At 35.8% G+C, this 18971-nt stretch overlaps 1 protein-coding gene across 1 annotated transcript; it reads right to left on the reverse strand.

The window, feature by feature from the left end:
* Positions 1-1344: 1344 nt before the first annotated feature.
* On the reverse strand, positions 1345-16521 carry KLHDC1 (kelch domain containing 1). Its single transcript, XM_026698786.2, has 13 exons — positions 16078-16521; positions 13882-13952; positions 13044-13161; positions 11285-11403; positions 10796-10874; positions 10555-10638; positions 10366-10449; positions 9397-9455; positions 8368-8480; positions 7316-7388; positions 3725-3809; positions 2467-2519; positions 1345-1963 (listed from the first exon to the last, which is right to left on the reverse strand). The coding sequence occupies exons 1-13, from the start codon at positions 16180-16182 to the stop codon at positions 1804-1806; spliced, it is 1203 nt and encodes a 400-aa protein (XP_026554571.1). The 5' UTR covers positions 16183-16521; the 3' UTR covers positions 1345-1803.
* Between the last annotated feature and the right edge of the window lie 2450 nt (positions 16522-18971).

Below are 18971 nucleotides of genomic sequence, written 5' to 3' on the forward strand. Positions count from 1 at the left end.
GATTGCTCCTTTTCAGAGGCTTGCTGTTTCTTAGGCACTTTTCAATTCTCCCTCAAATTTTCTTAAAAGATTGTCTTTGGGATTACATCTTTCCTTTTTGACATTTTTTTTTTGCAGTCCTTCAAGCCTTTCCTGGTATTTACATGTGCTGTCCCAGCCAGTCTATGGGAATTGGATAGTTACTTAGGAATTATGAGCTGTTACCTTAAGGGAATGCATCATGGTAAATGTAGTAAAAGATATCCTGAGAAATGTAGTTCATGTCACGTGGCCACTTCTGCAATCCTGATTGGTCACTAAATTGACCCTCCAGGGGTTAGGGGAGGTTTCCCTCCATTCTTGCCTGGACTCATGAACTGATAGTAGCTTTTTCTACCACTACGAGATGGGTTAGGACGGGGTGTCCAACCTTGGCAACTTTAAGACTTGTGGACTTCAACTCCCAGAATTCCTCAGCCAGCTTTGCTGGCTGAGGAATTCTGGGAGTTGAAGTCCACAAGTCTTAAAGTTGTCAAGGTTGGACACCCCTGGGTTAGGAGATAACCATCTTTTACTACAAGGCTGATATACAAAGGATTGGTCATTAAAGAAGAACTTTGTCACAAACGTGCAGAAGGCAGAAAATTACATGAAGAAATAAGGACACTATATAGAGGAACTGAATGTTTCTGTACAATATTCTGCAATGCTGGTCCCCTTTTAAAATTGATTTTAGCTTGAAAGAACATTGTTTAACACTTTCCACTCTGATGCTCTTTTGAATACCTATTTATCTATTGTATCTATTCAAAATCCAAATCATCAAAACAAATGTGAAACTAGCGAATACTGGGGCATCCCTATATATTTTTATCCCAGGAAAAATATTCACCTCAATAATTTTAGTATAGCTTTTAGACCTATTCTTGTGTTTAAAGAAAACCCTTTATTGAACATTTTTAATAACTGTCATTTAGCCAGATATTATAATTCAGCTGTTTGTTTGGTAAACTACCCAGCTAATGAGAAGGAAACCTTACATTCCCCTTTTAACGTTTAAAATATTTCTGCACAAAGAATAAGGCAGAAAGTATCATTTATATATTGCCTGTTGATATTCTATTATCAAAAAACTCCTTGAAGGCATATATGACATTGTGCTGTAAAAAGAGTATTTTATATGGAATAATGTACCCAAATGATTTAGCTTTATATTAGCTTAATTATTACTATAATTCAAGTAAAGGTTAGGAATAGAACTACTTTTTCAAGATTTTGTTCGAAATGGCACAATGGGAAGAGACTAAAAGATGTCCAGTAAATTACATTCAGACTCTACAAGTGTTAATCACAAAACTCAAAAAGAATAGAAAACAGTATTTTATAAACACTTTTTACAATAAATTAAGGACATATTTTCAACTTTTAAATACAAAGTTTATACAATCAACAGAATAAACAACTTTGTCAAAATGTTGTGAAAGGATGTTGAGTTTGTTCATTTTTTTAAACACAATTCAACTTTTTTTTTTAAAAAAAGATTCCTTTTCAAATACCAGCAGAAGATAAACTACCCAATATGGCCAAACACCATTTTCCCTGCTTGGAACCCCATTATCTTCAATAACAATAATCAGATCAAATTGCTCTTAAGTCCAAGAATACTTTAATCTTCAGCGCCTTGAACTGGAGCTGTTATGACACTGATAACCTTTGAAACTGTTTCTTGCGCATCCAGAAATTTAGAATTTAGTTCCAACAATTTACCAGTAAGTGTTGTTTGTTTAAAAATGATAATGGAACTGTTGCTTAAAGGACATTAATCTACTCATGCTCTTCTGCTTTGGCTTTTTTTTTCTGACGATGATTAACAGCAACCCAAAAAGTTATTTTATCCATAACTTCTTCCAGAAGTCTAGATGGCAACCACGGTATTTGTTTCTCCAAGAGGACAGCATTTTTACCAATACAATCAAGACTCAATCTAAAAGAAACAAAATGAAGGTTATAAAGTTTTGCTCCCTATAAATTACATAGTAGTAAACTAGTTAAAACATCTAAGTACTGCAATATGCTCTCCTACAGCAATGTTCCCAATCTTAATATCTCAGCTCTTTCATTAGATAACTATTGTTGAAAATAACATATTCTTTGTTAGGATGTTATTGAAACATCATACTATCTATGATTTGCTTGAATCATGGGTGGATTTGACTTAAACAGCTGCTATATAAGAATGACATTTGGAGAAGAGCCTAATGCTGGGAACAATTGAGAGCAAAAGAAGAAGGGGACGGCAGAGAATGAGGTGGCTGGACTGAGTCACTGAAGCAGTCGGTGTGAGCTTAAATAGACTCTGGGGGATGGCAGAAGACAGGAAGGCCTGGAGGAATGTTGTCCATGGGGTCACGATGGGTCGGACACAACTTCGGACTAACAACTATTCTGGAGGCTTTACAATATTATTCTGCTTGTTTTTCAACTCACCTGAGAAGTGAATATGGTTGTGTTTGAAAAATCAATAAATCACTGCAATGTCCCTAAGAAATAGAAAAACAATGATTTCAAATATATGCAGTTCTCTTTCCTACAAAAGTACTGAAAGCAATATACACAATTAAAAAGTGTCAAAGCTGCCAGTTGTTAAACAAAAAAAAAAAAGTAAAGCAAGACAAGCGTGGTGTGTCTTCTGGAATTCTTTTGAAATTCTTAATAGATCTATGTCATGAGACCAAGTGAAAGTAGGATTAAAAATGGAGCAGCCTGACACATTTCAAACTGTTGCCCAACTGATTCTCCCATAGACATGTGCTGGGGAATGTTTTTCTGATTGTTTTTTCCCTATCACAGCATCCAGCTGGAACTAATCACTTTTTTTATTGTTACTGGTTACTCCTGCCAAATCAACTTAAGATCCTGTTTTGTTCACTTTTTGGAGAGTTATCCTACTGATGGAAACAAATATATGCTGAGTTCCAAATCCTGGTTTTTTTTTTATCCTTCAGAAAATTCATTTGTTTTTTCACCCTCATTCAGCCCAGAATATGTTGTCCCCATGGCTCCGATGTTAAAAAGCAACAAGTATCAAGTTTTATTCCCAATCTTTGAAACTAGAGAGGGGATGTTAAAACAAAATGGAATCTTGCTCTGGCTTGTTCAGGGCAGATAAAATAATTGAGTGCTAGATCATCCCTTAAGGCAGGGGTGTCAAACTTTTGGTCCGCAGGCTGGATGCATCATGTGCTGGTCCACCCCTGGACGGATTAGCGAAGGGGGGGAAAGTCACAATACATTACATGATGCCGCTGCAACGCTGCGTGTTTGACACCCCTGCCTTAAGGCATGGAAGCCAGACTCATCTCACACGGTTGTTGTTAGAAAGAGGAATAATGATACATGCTGCCTTGAATTATATAAAATAAAGGTGGGGTATTAACATCTGGCCTCCACTTGGATGTTGTTTTTCATATATTAAATGTAGGATATGCCTGTAGAAAAAGCAAACTGGATGAAATAATTAGAACTTTTAACTCCGTGCAAATTGAATATAGCATGGAAGTAAGACAATACTGTGAAAAACTAAAGCAAACTATTTTTGGGGTCTCCCAAAAATGGGTCTCCCATTAGGAAGAATCAAAACTGATCCCAAATTATCTTCTCTCCTGAAATATTCTGCCATAAAAATGCAGAATGTGCATTTCCTTTAAAATGTATAAAAAACAATTAAATCCTTTAAGGTACTTACCCTATCCAGGAAATGCAAATCATCTTTACTTCCTCCAAAGACTAATACTTCACCTTCTTTGCCAGCACAGGCCGTATGCCATAACCTAGAATGTATTATTCTTAGAATGAATGCTCAAATAACTGATTTTGGAGAAGCATTTACTTAGATATTCTAGAGGTGCATATTATTTTTACATTACAGACCTTTCACTTAATCTCCAACATATAATACCTATATTGTCTTAAGAGTGATTACTCAATTCTTTAGAATATTTTGAATTTTAGTAATGAACGAAGAAATTTAAATTTTACTGATATTTTCCTGTTTACTATTAGCGGACTTTCTTAACAAGAACAGGAAGAATTTAAGAAATTAGTAATGCATTTGATCCAATCTTTAAAATTGTTTGCAATGATTAGACACATTTAAATATTAAAATAGCTTATTCTGTCTTAAAAAAATAGATTATATAATACTTTATCTAAGTACAATTTAAAATGGTTTTATACTAATCTTGAAAATTTGTGAAAAATTCTTTTGATATTAATAAGCCATATTATGAAATATGTTGCCATGAATATCAAAGTATGAGTACTCAAGGTGGCATCACTTAGAAACTCAGCTATCTGAGCGATTTTATTTTTTCCAGCTATAGTGTTAATTTAAGGCAACCCCTAGTCGTTATTCATTAGAATTTGTATTTTTTTACAGGGCATTAAAATGAAAGCTGAGAAAAATGCTCTGGACTAGGATAATCTCTTCTTTCTTTGCTATAATCTTCTTTAACATTAATTATCTGCCTGGATTAACTGGAGAAAGAAATCATGTGGACCAACATTATTTTCTAACACTATATAGGCTGGCAGTGGGTTGAGTAGAAATTCTAGGCAACTGTGTTAATAACACATTGGAAGTGTGATGTATCTTTCTTTTAAAAAAATCAAGGAAACAGGCAAGAACAGAAATGAGATTTATATGACTAAAAAGACATTTAGGGGCAAAAATGTACCAAATATCATGGCCGCTCTACATAGAATGCAGTTTTCTACAAGTAGTAACTGAGTTGTAATAGCTCCATCATTTTGCTTGACTATGAACCATGAACATGATTGGGAAACGAAGTAAATAGGGCAATCTGTTCTCCCATTCCTCCTTTGCATCCTACAAAAGTTGGGTGTTATTTTGCACACACTAGTGCAAAGTTAACAAACTGATCAGGGCATTGCCTTTTGGTTTTCTCCCCACTACTGTTTGGATATGTTAAACTGCTAGAATTATTAGAGTTTGGTGGCATAGAAATTTGCACTATAAATAGACACAGATATAGATTGTTGAGAATGCAACTCATTTGTATAGGATGTGTTAGGACAGCTTCACTGTGTGTGAAGTCATTTTCTGGAAATTAAATTAACAGATGAAACTCACTGGGTAATAGGATTGAGATTAGTTCCTTTTTATTTATTTACAAAGTATGTGCAAGATTACTGTAAAACACCTTACTTCATTTATTTCAGCAATTATATACCATTCTCCTTACACTAAACTGTATCGCACCTGTTCTCTTCCTCATACCTGTTGATAGCTCTGCCTCTGTCTTATCTGCATTAGGAAAACTCTGGCCTGGACTGGATCATCGCAGAACACTGGAATGCCTTTCCTGCCTTCACTCTGGGCCTTGACTCCTAGCTTGAACCCTGAGGCTTTCTCTATTGACTGACAGAGTTTATGTCCTCTCACAGCTGCTCTAACTTAGCACCTAGACATTCTAATAAAGCATGTTATTTGCATTATTAATCAACTAAAGTAACATCATCTGTTTAAACAAATCCTTGTCAAAAACTATAGTATCTGTTTTAATTCAAATATACCACATTATAACTGGATTGTACACATATCTAACAGGGCTGGCATCTAAACCAGAAAATGGAGATTTGTAGTACATAATAAGGTACATAATTAGTTTAATAAGGTAAAGAATTACCCCTCAAAAATCAGATGCTGTAAATCTGATCTTCAGCATACTTATTTGAATAGCAGGACAAGGGGGTAATATTTATCAGCTTGTTTGTTGTAATGTCAATAGATAAATTATAAAGCAGGAGGCCAGATGCGTCACATGCTGGTCCTAGCTCTGGCCGGTTTAGCAAAGGGGACAAAAGTCCCAATATGTCACATGACGCTGTGAGTTTGACACCCCTGCTATAAAGTTTTTGTATATCGGTTTCCCTCTCTCCAATATAAATATTTTGGTGAATTGTACTGTTACATTCAATATTAATTTATGAAGTTCTGAAGAGAGCTTACATATCTTCATATTATCAGAGCAAAATACAAATGTCAATATAACCAATATAATTATCTAAAAGCTGCAAAATATAAAAGCATTATAAAATAACAGAATTCAAACTACATCTTAACAATCTTGCTATAGAATGAAAAATTTTTCAGGGGTCAAAAGGACATGATCTCTTATTCATTTTCTGTTTCTGGTAAAGTGTCTCTCTGGTAACCACCTCCTACATCTTACAGAATAGTAGAATAAGTAGAATAACATTTGCTTTCCCAACTTCGGGTACCCTGAAGCAATATTTATTGAAATTCCCGTGCCTCTTTCCTCAAATAAATGCACTGGAGAGGAAACCTGAAAAGCTAAATAAGTATCCTTATGATTTATGAGGTTTTTTTTTCTGATAATGGCAGCCTTTATCCAGATTTTTGCCTACTAGGATAGAGAAATGCATATAAAGGACCATTAATTCCTGATTTCCACAGGTTGAGTAAAGAAGCTTTTTCCTGCTTTCAGAGAAGCATCCATCCAGTTTAAAAAACTGATATACAATTTTATGGAGGCCTGTACTGGCTTCAATTGATCCCAACTTGAAGCTATTTTGGGGTCACATTATTAAGCATGGAGAAAACAAGCTGATATGAGACTTTTTTTTACACTTTTTAGGCATAAAGTCTTAACAGAACAATTATCAAAATTAAAATTATTTTTAACAACTTTACTGACACCTATAGGAAGTATTTAAGTAGACAAATCTGGTAAATGATAAAAACAGAAATTGTACTATGTAATTTAAGTCATGTTTTTAAGTTAATGAGTTGAAGCATGTGACTTATAAATAAATTTCAATTGTTACACAGCTTTCTTGTTTTTTATTCCCATTACAATACCATGCAAAATGACTTCTGAGGGCTATAGGATCCTTTGGAACAGTAATAGATATGACAAGCAGACTGTAACTGGGAAAATGGGAGTCTGGAGAAACTGTGAGCTGTGATAACATGAACAGATGTGCTTTTCTACTTTTATAAGGCAAAATTAGATCAATAAAAGAGAATATTTATAGTTCAGGATTGAAATGAGGAGCACTTGGTGTTCTCTGAACTTGGTTGCTTTGTTGCAGATGTTTCATTACTCAAACTAGTATCAGTACACTGATGTTGCCTAGTTTGGGTAATAAAACATCTTCAAGAAAACAACCAAGCTCAGAGACCGTCAACGATTCCTCAAAATTAGATCAAAATCTATATTTGAATTCTCAAAATTATACAATTACAAAGTCATACGTTCTTTAATTTCAGGAGATGACTAGCATATTATACCTAGGTCTAGTCTGTGGTAAATATGTAAGTTGTTGCCATTCATTTGTTGCAACATCATAAATCCAACCATCACCTGAAAATAGAGATAAAAAATATTGCTATTACTTTTATTGAAAAATAACAAGAAATTATTTAACAATTTATTTTGCGTTGTATGCGAATGATTTTCAGCATGAAAAACAAATGCTATCTTGACCAGGACCTAAAAGACAAGCAGGTACTACGGTACTTTAGTAGGTTTCTACATTGTTCTTTGACTACAGTACCTTTCTTCCTTTTTCCATCACCTAGCTCACCTGAGTTTCAGAAGTATCTGGGAAGGGTAGCATTGCTTATTTTCCTTAAAAAAAGCAATCTACTCTCCTAGAACATAGGAGTTAAGTGACCTTCATTTAAGAACATGGCAAATGTTTCATAAACATTTGACTTTTCTGCATGGACTATAAGCCATTCTGTTTATATTAGTTCAGCAGCTCAGTTTATTACCAATTGTTCTTTTGTTTGATGAAAACCTGTATGAATGGTACTGTTCCAAGTCACACTGCTAATGGACATTGTGATCCAGGCCCTTACGTGTCTGGCTCACCATTACTGAGTAACGTTGCAGGAAGCTGCAGTCGTATGGTCACCATTTGCAACCTTCCCTTGCAGTTTCCCATAAGCAAATTCAATGGAGAAGCTGTCAGGGAAGATCACAAGCCATGTTCAGGCTCTGTGGGCCCTTCTAGACCTTCTCCTGGCTCGCCATGATTTGCATACAACCTGGGCCAACCCTCCTCTGGCCTCCCATACAGCCTGCACCAACCCTTTCCTGCTTCTCTACAACCCATTCTTCCTACCTGGGATTTTGCTTCTTCCCACTTAAGGACCTGTGCATCTTGGGACCACAACAATAACTGTGACTGCTATTGCCAAGCAATGCGGCCACATGACATTGCACTTTATAACTGCATCACTTAGTGGTGGCAATCCCAGTCCCAATTGCCACCGTAACTCAAATACTAGCTATATTTTCATCACAATTTCAACATTTCAGGACAAATGCAACTTACTTAGGGGTACATTGTCTGAACTCAGCCCACCAAACAGGAAAAGTTTCCCATCTGCCACAGGAGTCAATGTGTGCCATGATCTGTCTCTTGGTTTTTCTCCATTTGTAGCGATTCTAAGTAGAAGAGCAACCAAAGCACAACTGCTTATATAATTCAAACAAACCAACAAACCCCAAATAACTATTGAATATTACAGCATGGGGGATGTGTGTGAGAAAGTATTTCCTAAGGCAACGTATGTCATTGTTTATTTCATTAACTGCTGAAACTGAGTTGTATAGATTCAAAATGTGAAACAACTAAGATTCAAGCACCCCTCTGAGCCTTCCTCAGTTGACAACTCAACTAAACCAGGAAACAAGGGGCCATGTTATAGTCATCAATTTCTAATCTGCAATTTATGAGTAACACACACACAGAGGTTTCTCTTCATTTATTATACATTTATTTAGGAAATTTATTTACCACCCATCTTGTATCCAACTAAATCTATATATGATGGCTAATAAATTGTCAGCCTGACAAACTAATGGATAACTAAATGGATAACTAATGGATAACTAAAAATAAATCTCTCTATAAAGGTTCTTAGAAGCTTCATATAAGAAATCCTTGTAATTTAATAAAATCCTAAAATATGCTTTGTTGACCTAGGTATTTTCTTCACTTTTAAATTTTACAATAAAAAAAAACACCTTTTTTAAAAATTAAAGCAGTCTACAACAGCAAAAGGATGCCTCACTGCAAAATCAGTCCTTGATATTGTGAGGGAGGAACCTTAACTTTAAGTGCTTTTGTATTTATATTTAAGTTGGTCTTTTATCCTCTGAAAATTTCATCCACATAATATACAGAAATTCATCTACAAATTATAAATTTGCTTATTACCATAAAAACATTGTGACATTAATAGAAATAGTAACAATTTATTATCAAAAAGCAAACACCAAGAAAAATCTTCAAAACTAAATTGCATTTAACTAGAGTATTTATGTACAACAACAAAAACATCAAAGAAAAAAAACTTACTTTCCTGACCAAATCCAGGTGTCTAAATTCAGAGAATGTAAATCATTCAATCTTGTTTGCTATTTAAAAAATACAACATCTATTTTATTTAAAAATATGGTATCAATTTCAGTTTATAAATTCCTCAGATAAGAAAAGTTATCTAATTGTATCATTGAGATTATGCGTATTATGGTTAACAAGAACATGAAGACAAGAAATAGTATCATTATGTAACTGTCCTCACACTATTTCATTCTGTTACATCCATTTGGATTGTGATTTGATTATCAACTGAATCAAATTAAACTATTCAGCACAAAGTACCAAGTGACAATTCACACCAATTCAACTAATTCCTATGAGAGTGTGTATGGGTGGTCAAATTCCATTTACAGTATTTTTCAGAGTAAAGTAAAGTATTTTAAAATTTCTGGTTTTAGACTGAAGGGCTTTATCTTTCTCTGCTGAAGCCTTTCAAATAAATACTCCTTCCTTTTTTGGTGTATGATTACTTGCTGCCATTATCCAGAGTAAGCAGCAGGAACACTTTAAACCTACTTGGCAGCTGCTGGACAGTTCTACATGTAAAAATATTAGGTTAGATTAAAGGTCTTCAAACTTGGCAACTTTAAGACTTGTGGACTGCAACTCCCAGTATTCCTGAGCTAACGTGACTGGAGGAGGAATTCTGGGAGTTGAAGTCCACAAGTCTTAAAGCTGTCAAGTTTGAAGACCCCTTGGTTAGATGGACAATAGTTTCATTTAATACAGTGAACATTTTACTTTTCTATTCTTCAATAAGCCCTTTTAAGTCTTTTATGACTAAATTTTGAAATTAAGCTACAGCCAGAGGAAAATTGACAGGGAAAAAATTCCTAATAGCAATAGTTTGTCTCTTTTTACTTCAAAAAGATATATTTCTTCCCTTTCCTGCACTAAATTATCCTTCTCAAAAAAAAAAAAAAAAAGTGGATACTGAGTACAAACCAAAACCCGTCCTCCAAAAACATAGCCTGTATTTCCTATGACTGCACATGAATGAGCTGCTCGAGGCTGAGGTGCAATTCCACGCTGCAAGTAAGAGAAATAACAATAATCGGAATATGCCTACAACAAATATAATGTTGTGTGCCACAATGCACCCGGTTCATATCTATACATAGTTACAATGCTTACTTTAATTTTTGGCTGATACCAAGTTTGAGTACTTGTATCAAAAACATGAACATCATTGTGCCATCCCCAGAATATTTGACCTTCCTAAAAAGGGTAAAAGACATTAGAAGTAATAATAATAATAATAATAATAATAATAATAATAATAATAATAATAATAATAATAATAATAATAAACACAATAAAAGCACTAATAATAAATCAACTTCTATTTTTTGCTTGGAATTAAATCTTATCTTACCCAAAATGCATCATGAACATCAAAACAGTCACTTAGCTCATTTTGTTTCCTACAGCCATATCCACCAAAGTAGATTAACCTGAAATAATTGGAATTAAAATTACTAATTAATTTCTCTGCAATAATTCTAAGAATACTACAGTTCTGCCCTTTCATTTTCCACAAGACTTCTCAAATGTCACCTGTAGTAATCTGTTTATTTGCCTTATATGTATTCCTAACTCTACATAAATAAGAAAGATATCCAAAGTATTCTACTTTTTTGTTAGCAATGCACTGGCAATCTCAAGAGAAAAATGAATTCAATATTCAAAACATTTTCTTTTAAAAAATCCTAAATATTACAACCTATTTTTATTTACTTATAATGTAAGTATTGTTCGTATTAGTACATCCCACTGATAAATGTTATCAAGCCATTAAGTTACCAAATATTTTTAAATCAGCTATCACTTTCCTCCCCATTTATGAAATCATTTATGAAATTACCTGTCTTTATACACCCAGCAAGCAAGCTTGTCACGTGGTGTAGGAGGCTGACCTTTAAAGTCTGTGATTTGCTTCCATACATAAATTCCATTTTTTGTTCGCAAATTAACATGATAGAGCTTTAAAGGAAATTAAAATACTTTAAAAATACAATATTATTCTGTAAACATAAGTACTAATGGAAAAAAGACAGTGAATAGAAAAATCAATATTTCATTACTATTTTAATGAAAAGGATTAAATTCTCTTATTTCCAATATTTAAATAAACATTTGTGCTAATAACATTCAGGCATTTTCTAATTGTGAAATATGCGAACTGTGAACTATTTTTGAACTGATGTTCCCTTTCTGGCCAAATTCTAGTAATGAAAATGCTTAACAGATAACAGATAATCAGAGTTGGAAGGGACCTTGTAGATCATCTAGTCCAACCCCCCGCCCAAGCGGGAGACCCTACACCATTTCTGACAAATGGCAGTCCAATCTCTTCTTGAAAGTCTCAAGTGATGGCGCTCCCACAATTTCCGAGGGCAAGCTGTTCCATTGGTTGATTGTTCTCACTGTCAGAAAGTTTCTCCTCATTTCCAGGTTAAATCTCTCCTTGTTCAGTTTCCATCCATTAGTAGCAATTCCACTGAAGTGAAATTAGCTGCAAATTTAATGCCCATGGTTTTCAGAAAAAAAGAGATATTGGAACTAAATTTTCTTCATTGCATGGACCTATAGAAACAAGGCACTGGTCTTCCAAGTAATGTTATTAAAACCAAGATATCCCAAACTAATACATTCTAATTTGAAGTATGAAGATCTGATGGCCTTAAAAGATTAAAGCCTTATAAAGTTTTTATGATGCTTCTAAATATTTTTTTCTTCCATTCAATAATGTCCAATCCTTTTAGCTCAGGGGTGTCAAACTGGCGGCCTGTGGGCCAGATGCATCATGTGCAGCCCACCCCATGTGCAGCCCACCACAGCTCCAAGAAGAGAAAAAACATTGTGAAGCATCATATGACACAATGTGACACCGCCAGTTTGACACCCATATCCTAGATTTTTCTGGCCAAGCCCCTGCAGTTTTCTTCACAAGGATTTTCAGAAATACTTTGCCATTGCCTTCTTCCTAGGTCTGGAAGAGTTGCGGCACAAGTTCACCCAGCTGGTGTTTTGTCTGACGCCTTAACTACTATGCCACACTGGCTCTCTCCTAAACATATTTGTCAATAAAGTCCCACTGCTATTTCTGTTGATCAGCATTCACCTGGAAGTGATATCAAGATGTAATTAACATTGGTAGTATTTACATATAGCGTACAAGAATTAACAATGCTAAATATATTCGTTCTGTGAGATATGATTTTTATTTCCCATACAGCATTTATGTCACATATGAGAAAAATTCTATTGTCCAATGAAAAAATAAACTATGCCATATGAGGTATTCAAGCACCTAGATGTCCCAAAATTATTATTTGGGTGCTGATTAGTCTCATAAGCACTATCTATGAAAAATCCCAAACTCAGATCTTATTCTTGACATTTCTTGATCATTATAAATTCTTACCACTATATATTTTTAAGTTTTAATAGAGCTACAACAATGAATCATAAAAACATGTGAAACACATAAGAACTTAGAATAATTATAAATATACAAAATGATACAGTTCAGTTTTAAACAAACTGAACCATATTTTTCACCATTTTAAAAATGTCTTATTTTGTTGGGAAAGTTTTGAACAATGAAAGGAATTCACTACCTGGTTGCTGTATCCTTTGTCATCAAATCCTCCAAAGATATAGAGCTTCCCATTAATGCAAGCTCCACAGCTTCCAGACATAGATGGAGGTAACTCTCCTTTCATTAGATGCATTGACCTGCAATTCAGGCAATACAAATATACTTTAAGTTTGCTCAGAGAGTATGAGAAACAGATAAAAGAAATAATACTTTAAATACTTCAAAATAACACTTAATAATTTTGCCGAAAATGTTATCTACCTCAATCTATGTCATTCTCTTCCAGTCATTATACTTCATGCTCACCAGATATGAACATTATGTCATTATTTTCAGGCAACACAAGGTATATGTACTTTGGAGGGGAGCATTCTTTTATCACAATCAGATAAATACACTGGAAAGAATAGCGAAATTCTTACTAGCTAGTCCAAGACTTTCTGACTCATTCCTAAATGAGAACAGAATCTTCTAGTTACAATAGCTCTGAGAAGGAAAAGAATTATCACTGATATCCATTTCCAAATGCATTAAAATCACATAAAAATTAACAGGGCTCGTTTATACAATGTAGGAAATCTAGGAATGGTTTGTCCAGTTAATCAAGTTACCCGAATTTCCACAAAACACTGTACCATAAATTATACTTGCTGTGATCTAGAACTAGCCAGTCATATTTCAACATATTCTGTTATGGAAATCTAGCCTTAAAACCATATTTCTTTTTCAATGCCAAATTAATTAAAAGAAATAAGGAAGTAAAAAGCTTATTTAGCTAAAATAATAATTTCAACAAATAAAGTTTATCATAAAGTATCTTCTGATAAATTAACAGTACAATAAATAATGTAACTTACCATAATCCACTGTCAATTTCATAGATCCAAAGTTCATCATTTGGTAAGTAAACTTCATTTTCTTCAATAGACTATGCAGAAAAAAACAGTAGTTCTGACATAATTCTTATTTTCAAAAAGCTACATGTATTTCTGAATAATTTCCATTTCAAATTCTAGCTCTATAATAGATAACTTGGCCTGCTGGAGCATTGTTTTAGTAATCATAAAGCACACATTATTTTCCTTTATATGCATAACTCAATGTACCATTCATTAATCTTTTGTTGGAAAGGAAATTTCAAGTGGCAAATCAGTGAAAGCATAGAAAGTGACATTGAAGATCTTAGCACATTAAAGGTGCTAAGGTAGTCATATATATAATTTATGCCTGCAAAAATTAAATATATGTTGATAGAGTAGTATATAAAGAATTTGTTGGAAATTATCATAATCTCACTGCAAATATTTCCAATATCCCAGTAGAATTAGAACATTTATCCCATAAATATAAAAAGCTTTGCATTTATGGCACCAGTTATTAATGGTCCTGTATATTTTGCCATTTCCAGAATGTCAAAATGGTAATAGATGTCCTTATTCCAAATTAACTCTAATGAAATTAACTGCTCATGAAAGCAGCAAAGGAAATCCTTTACTTTGCAATGAATTATTATAATAATAAAGGCAATATATTTAGATTGTATATATAATAGAGATTGTATTTTCCTTTTCTTGAAGGGCAGGAAAAGCCTGGTGGCTTGATAGTTTGGACATGAGTAGCTTGTACAAATGGGCAGATACACATCCTAGCCATATTGATCATCTCCCTTATCTATAAGCCAGTCACATCCTGGCTGTCAACACCTAAATGAGCAGATAGACCTCAGATCTCCTCCCATCAAGCCATATCTTCAATATCTCAAGACTAAAAATAATTGAAATTAATTGGACAAGGGGTTAGCTTACATCGTCTGCTATCCTGAAACAGGAGACCAAGTCAAAACAGCTCTGACTGATGTTTGAAAGAAAAATGTGGTATATCACCAATGATCACAGTGTTCATCTCCAAACTGGATTTAGATAATTTGATACTCTCATTTGCTTGGAATGCACAAATTGTTATCGTCTTAACCACAGCCATCCTTCGGCATAGAAACCAATCAAGTCAATGGAAGCATACAGTACAGCACTTGCTTCACTCTTGATACTGATTACATCAGAATGGCTGGGTTCCAATCTAACCCTAAGCCAAGCCAAGCCAAGCCATAAACCATAACTTTAAGCCCATGAGATTATAAACATGCTTATTTCCGATACAAACTTCAGGATTCAGTGTACAAACAGTCCTCGACTTACAACCATTCCTTTAGCAACTGTTCAGTTGCAATGGCTCTGAAAAAAAGTGATAACTGGTCCTCACCATTGCAAAACACCCCCTCCTTGGTGGGGGGCAAAATTTGGGTTGCAGAATCCTGGGATCAAATATTCATCCTATCTGGCTTTCCACAAGGAAAACCAATGGGGGAAGCCAGATTTGCTTAATGACCCTGTGATTCACTTAGCGATCTTGGCAAAAGGTTGTAAAGTTGGGTGTGACTCGTTTAACATCACCTTATTTAACAATGGAAATTCTGGTCCCAATTATGGTCTTGAGTCGAGGACTATTTGCAACGTGGGAACTCAAGACACACCCACAAGGTAGCCCGTAGGCTTGCAAATCTCAGACAAGGAAAAAGAATAGTGCCACACTTTTAAGACAAAGGCGACTTTATTATAGCAAACCATCTGACACAACATCAGGTTGTCAAAACTTCTAAGGCGCCGCGAGATTCTGGCGCTCAAATGCAGTATATAATTCAGCCTCATGGAGGTGGGAAAAGAGGCGGGCCAGCTGCTACCTCACGAGGCGCCACCGCCCAATCAGATAAACAGCTGAGATAAACACCCAACCTCCTCTTCCCCCATCACGTCCAAAAGCGGCGCGTGCCCTCTTTTTCTTTCCCGCCCGTTTCGCTCTAGGAGGAGGGGCGACAGCGAGCTTTCTTTGAAAAACAACACGGCTGAGGGGGAAGGCGAGATAAAGCTACCAGCTTCTCTCGCCCCACCCCCCTCCGTGGTTTATTCTATTGCGCGGTTTTAATACGAGACTTTTTTTTCGTTCCCACACGTATTTGTCCAACCATTCGGCTTCCCCGTCGACCCTAATTTCCTTACCACGTATCCCCCCCACACATAAAGACAATTCCCATCGATCACGGCGCAATGCCCGCTCCGTTCCTCGGCCACGCCGAACTCTTCAGGGGGAGGATCCGCCGCCATCTTAGCGCGGAGTGGATTAGGAGAGAATGAAGCAAATAAGCCCAGTCACCGTCTCCGTGGCAGTCCCCTCAGCAACCGCGTCCGCCGCCCCCTCGCTCAGAACGCCGGACAAGCGAGGGTGCGTTGCTGATAACGCCCCCTGCCGTTAGCAGAGAAACGCGCAGGCAGGCGGAGAACTCGTCTGGCTGAGCAGGAGATTGGAGCAGAGGGACGTTTTCCTATCCTTCGAAGTGCGCGGCTATTCAATTTACGTACTTAGTTTTGGGGATTTGAATAATAGGCTGAATCAAGAACGAATACATCGTATATTTTACGCATTAGTCCATATAAGAAAGGAAATCGAAGATATTCCAAGCCAAGCTTTTAAGCATTGTGCAAATGCATTTATTTGCATTATGTTTTGGATAATAAACTTAAGGTGGCTGGTGAACGCAAAATGTACATTTTCAATTGAGGGGAGAATTTAAGCATTAGAAGAAATTTAATTGATCCTAAGTAGAACTCTGCCGTGGTACTCATTTCTGCTCATTCATACAGTACTTTTGAATTAATATGCTTAATACAGTCCTGAATATCAATACCTTGATGCATAAACATACCAAATTAAAACTGCATTGCATAATTAATTAGATTTATAATAGTTAGCAAAGAAACATCAATTCCTAAGGTATGCATCAAAATACCCAATTAATATACGATCTAATAGATAAAAATAGCTAATAAACATTTTGACAACTTTGTCTTGAAGACATGTTGCAGATGCACTTGTTCTTGCAAACATGCTGCCCTAAGATTTGTCCACAAATCTGTCAGCCAAAAACTATAGTGCTATAAAGTTTACTGTTCCCATTACTGACACAGGTGCCAAATGCTGATGCCCTTATTTATAAGGCTGTCACACAGGACATCACAAGTTGGTAGGGAAAAATCCACCAACCACTGATTTGCAAGTTTTGATGGAAGGCTAGACTAGTAGGTTTAGTTATCTGTCAAAACTTCAATCCAGGTTTTGCAAAAACTCAAAGCTTCTAATTGCTGGGCCTGACTGAATTGATCCATGTGATCAGAGACTGGTACATACTGTAATCAGCAGCTCTTATTTCACCTTGCCTCTTCTTCCAAGAAGAATATCACAGCTCAACTCCCCTCCACCACCTGTTGTTGAAGCTTAAAAAACAGCTGACAGGTACTGGGTAAGTTGCAGGGAGAAACAGAAGAAACCCTGTATTTAATAGTCCCTCAACACTACTGTCAGTTGTTAGGCTTTTTAAAAGGGTTCTTCTGAAAGAGGGATAAACTTATTTAACAAAAAAAGGTTTGTTGAAAGTTAAAACTCACCCCTCTCCTAGGAAAATGAAATATTTTAGGATATACGAAAAAGGCAGAATATTCTCCCTAAAAGAGAAATAGAAACTCAGAGAGGCAGAAACTCAGCCCCTCATCCACCTTGTTAATGGCCATTAAGGCCTGGGCCAGTCTATTCTACATAACAAAGATCTACCTCCTTCAAGCTGAGCCATAATAGGAATTGCCCAAAGCCCTTTCATTACATCATCACCCAGCAAGAGACAACCAAGCCTGGGACTCAAAAGACAATCTACCAAGTTACCCCTGCATGGTCCAATGGGAGTCTGACAACCAATCAGAACACAAATTCCAAGTCCAGAGGGCATAAAACCCAGGGACTCTTAAGTATCCTTTCCCTTTTTATTCCCAGGAGCTCTAAGGCATGTGATCCTATTCATCAATAAACATTCTTTCCAAGCAACTTCCATGATTCTAGTCTTTTTCCCCCACCTGGAACTTAACCCAGAAGGATATTTCTTCCAACAGGTTAGGGAGGAATCGATTGCCTGATGGAGGAGTCTCCCTTCTTCCTTTGTCTTATGCATGCTCTTCCTTTATATCACTTGTAAATCAGATGAAACTCTTTCCTTCTGTTGGAAGAAACATCCTTCTGGGTTCAGTTCCAAGTGGGGAAAAAGACACTGGAAACATGGAGGCTGTTTGGAAGGTTTAATGGTGGACAGGGCCACATGGCCTGGAACTCCAGAGTGAAAAGGAAGATCATGTGCTTCAAGATGAAGGAAGGGATCAAGAAAAAGGCTGAGGTGCTGAGAGTGCCTGGGTTTTATAACTTTTGCTGGGATTTGAATTGGAGCTTGTATTCTGATTGGTTGTCAGACTCCTATGGGGCCATGCAGGGGCAACTGTAGGCTGTCCTGAATTCCAGGCTTGGTTGAACCTTGCTGGATGATGATGCACTGAAAATCCTTTTGAGCAATTGCTATAGCTTTACTTGGAGGTCTTTGTTATGTAAAGTATTCTGGCCCAGGCTTTAATGGTCCACCCATTAACAAAGGTGGAGGTGAGCTTCTACTTCTGAGGTAATTTTCTGCTCTTGAGTTTCTACTTTTTTTAGGGGAAATATTCTGCCTTTTTAATATTTCTCAGGATATTTCATTTTTCTAGGAGGGGTGGGTGCTAACTTCCTATACTTCAAATAGGGAAAATGGACTCCATATAGAATATATAGAGGAAAACTCAATTTATCAGATTGTTTTCACAGTAAGACAGGACAGCTTATTGTCTGCTTAAAGGAAAAATGGTGTATCAGAATAGTTAGGGATGATTTATTTCAAAAATAAAAGATAAGGCAATGTCATCAGGATGTGGCAGAAAAATAAGATTGCTAGAACATCTTTTGGTGAAGCTTTTTTTTTGTTGAAGAAATGAGGCTTTAGCAACTGAAGCTTTAGCTTTAGGTGCATCTCAGCAATCCTACCTTC

This window comes from Pseudonaja textilis, chromosome 1, assembly GCF_049901715.1.
Source record: "Pseudonaja textilis isolate UNSWEBS1 chromosome 1, rPseTex1.2, whole genome shotgun sequence".
In the NCBI taxonomy this organism is placed as follows: Eukaryota; Metazoa; Chordata; class Lepidosauria; order Squamata; family Elapidae; genus Pseudonaja; species Pseudonaja textilis.

Bases quoted from the DNA above. Each gene is read 5' to 3' on its own strand.
- KLHDC1 (XM_026698786.2), bottom strand. From the start codon at position 16,182: ATGGCGGCGGATCCTCCCCCTGAAGAGTTCGGCGTGGCCGAGGAACGG. The intron at 10,875-11,284 runs GTAATTTCATAA...CAATTATTTCAG, and splicing joins TGCTGGGTGTATAAAGACAG to GTTAATCTACTTTGGTGGAT. The intron at 8,481-9,396 runs GTAAGTTTTTTT...TCTTCTACTTAG, and splicing joins ACCTGGATTTGGTCAGGAAA to AATCGCTACAAATGGAGAAA.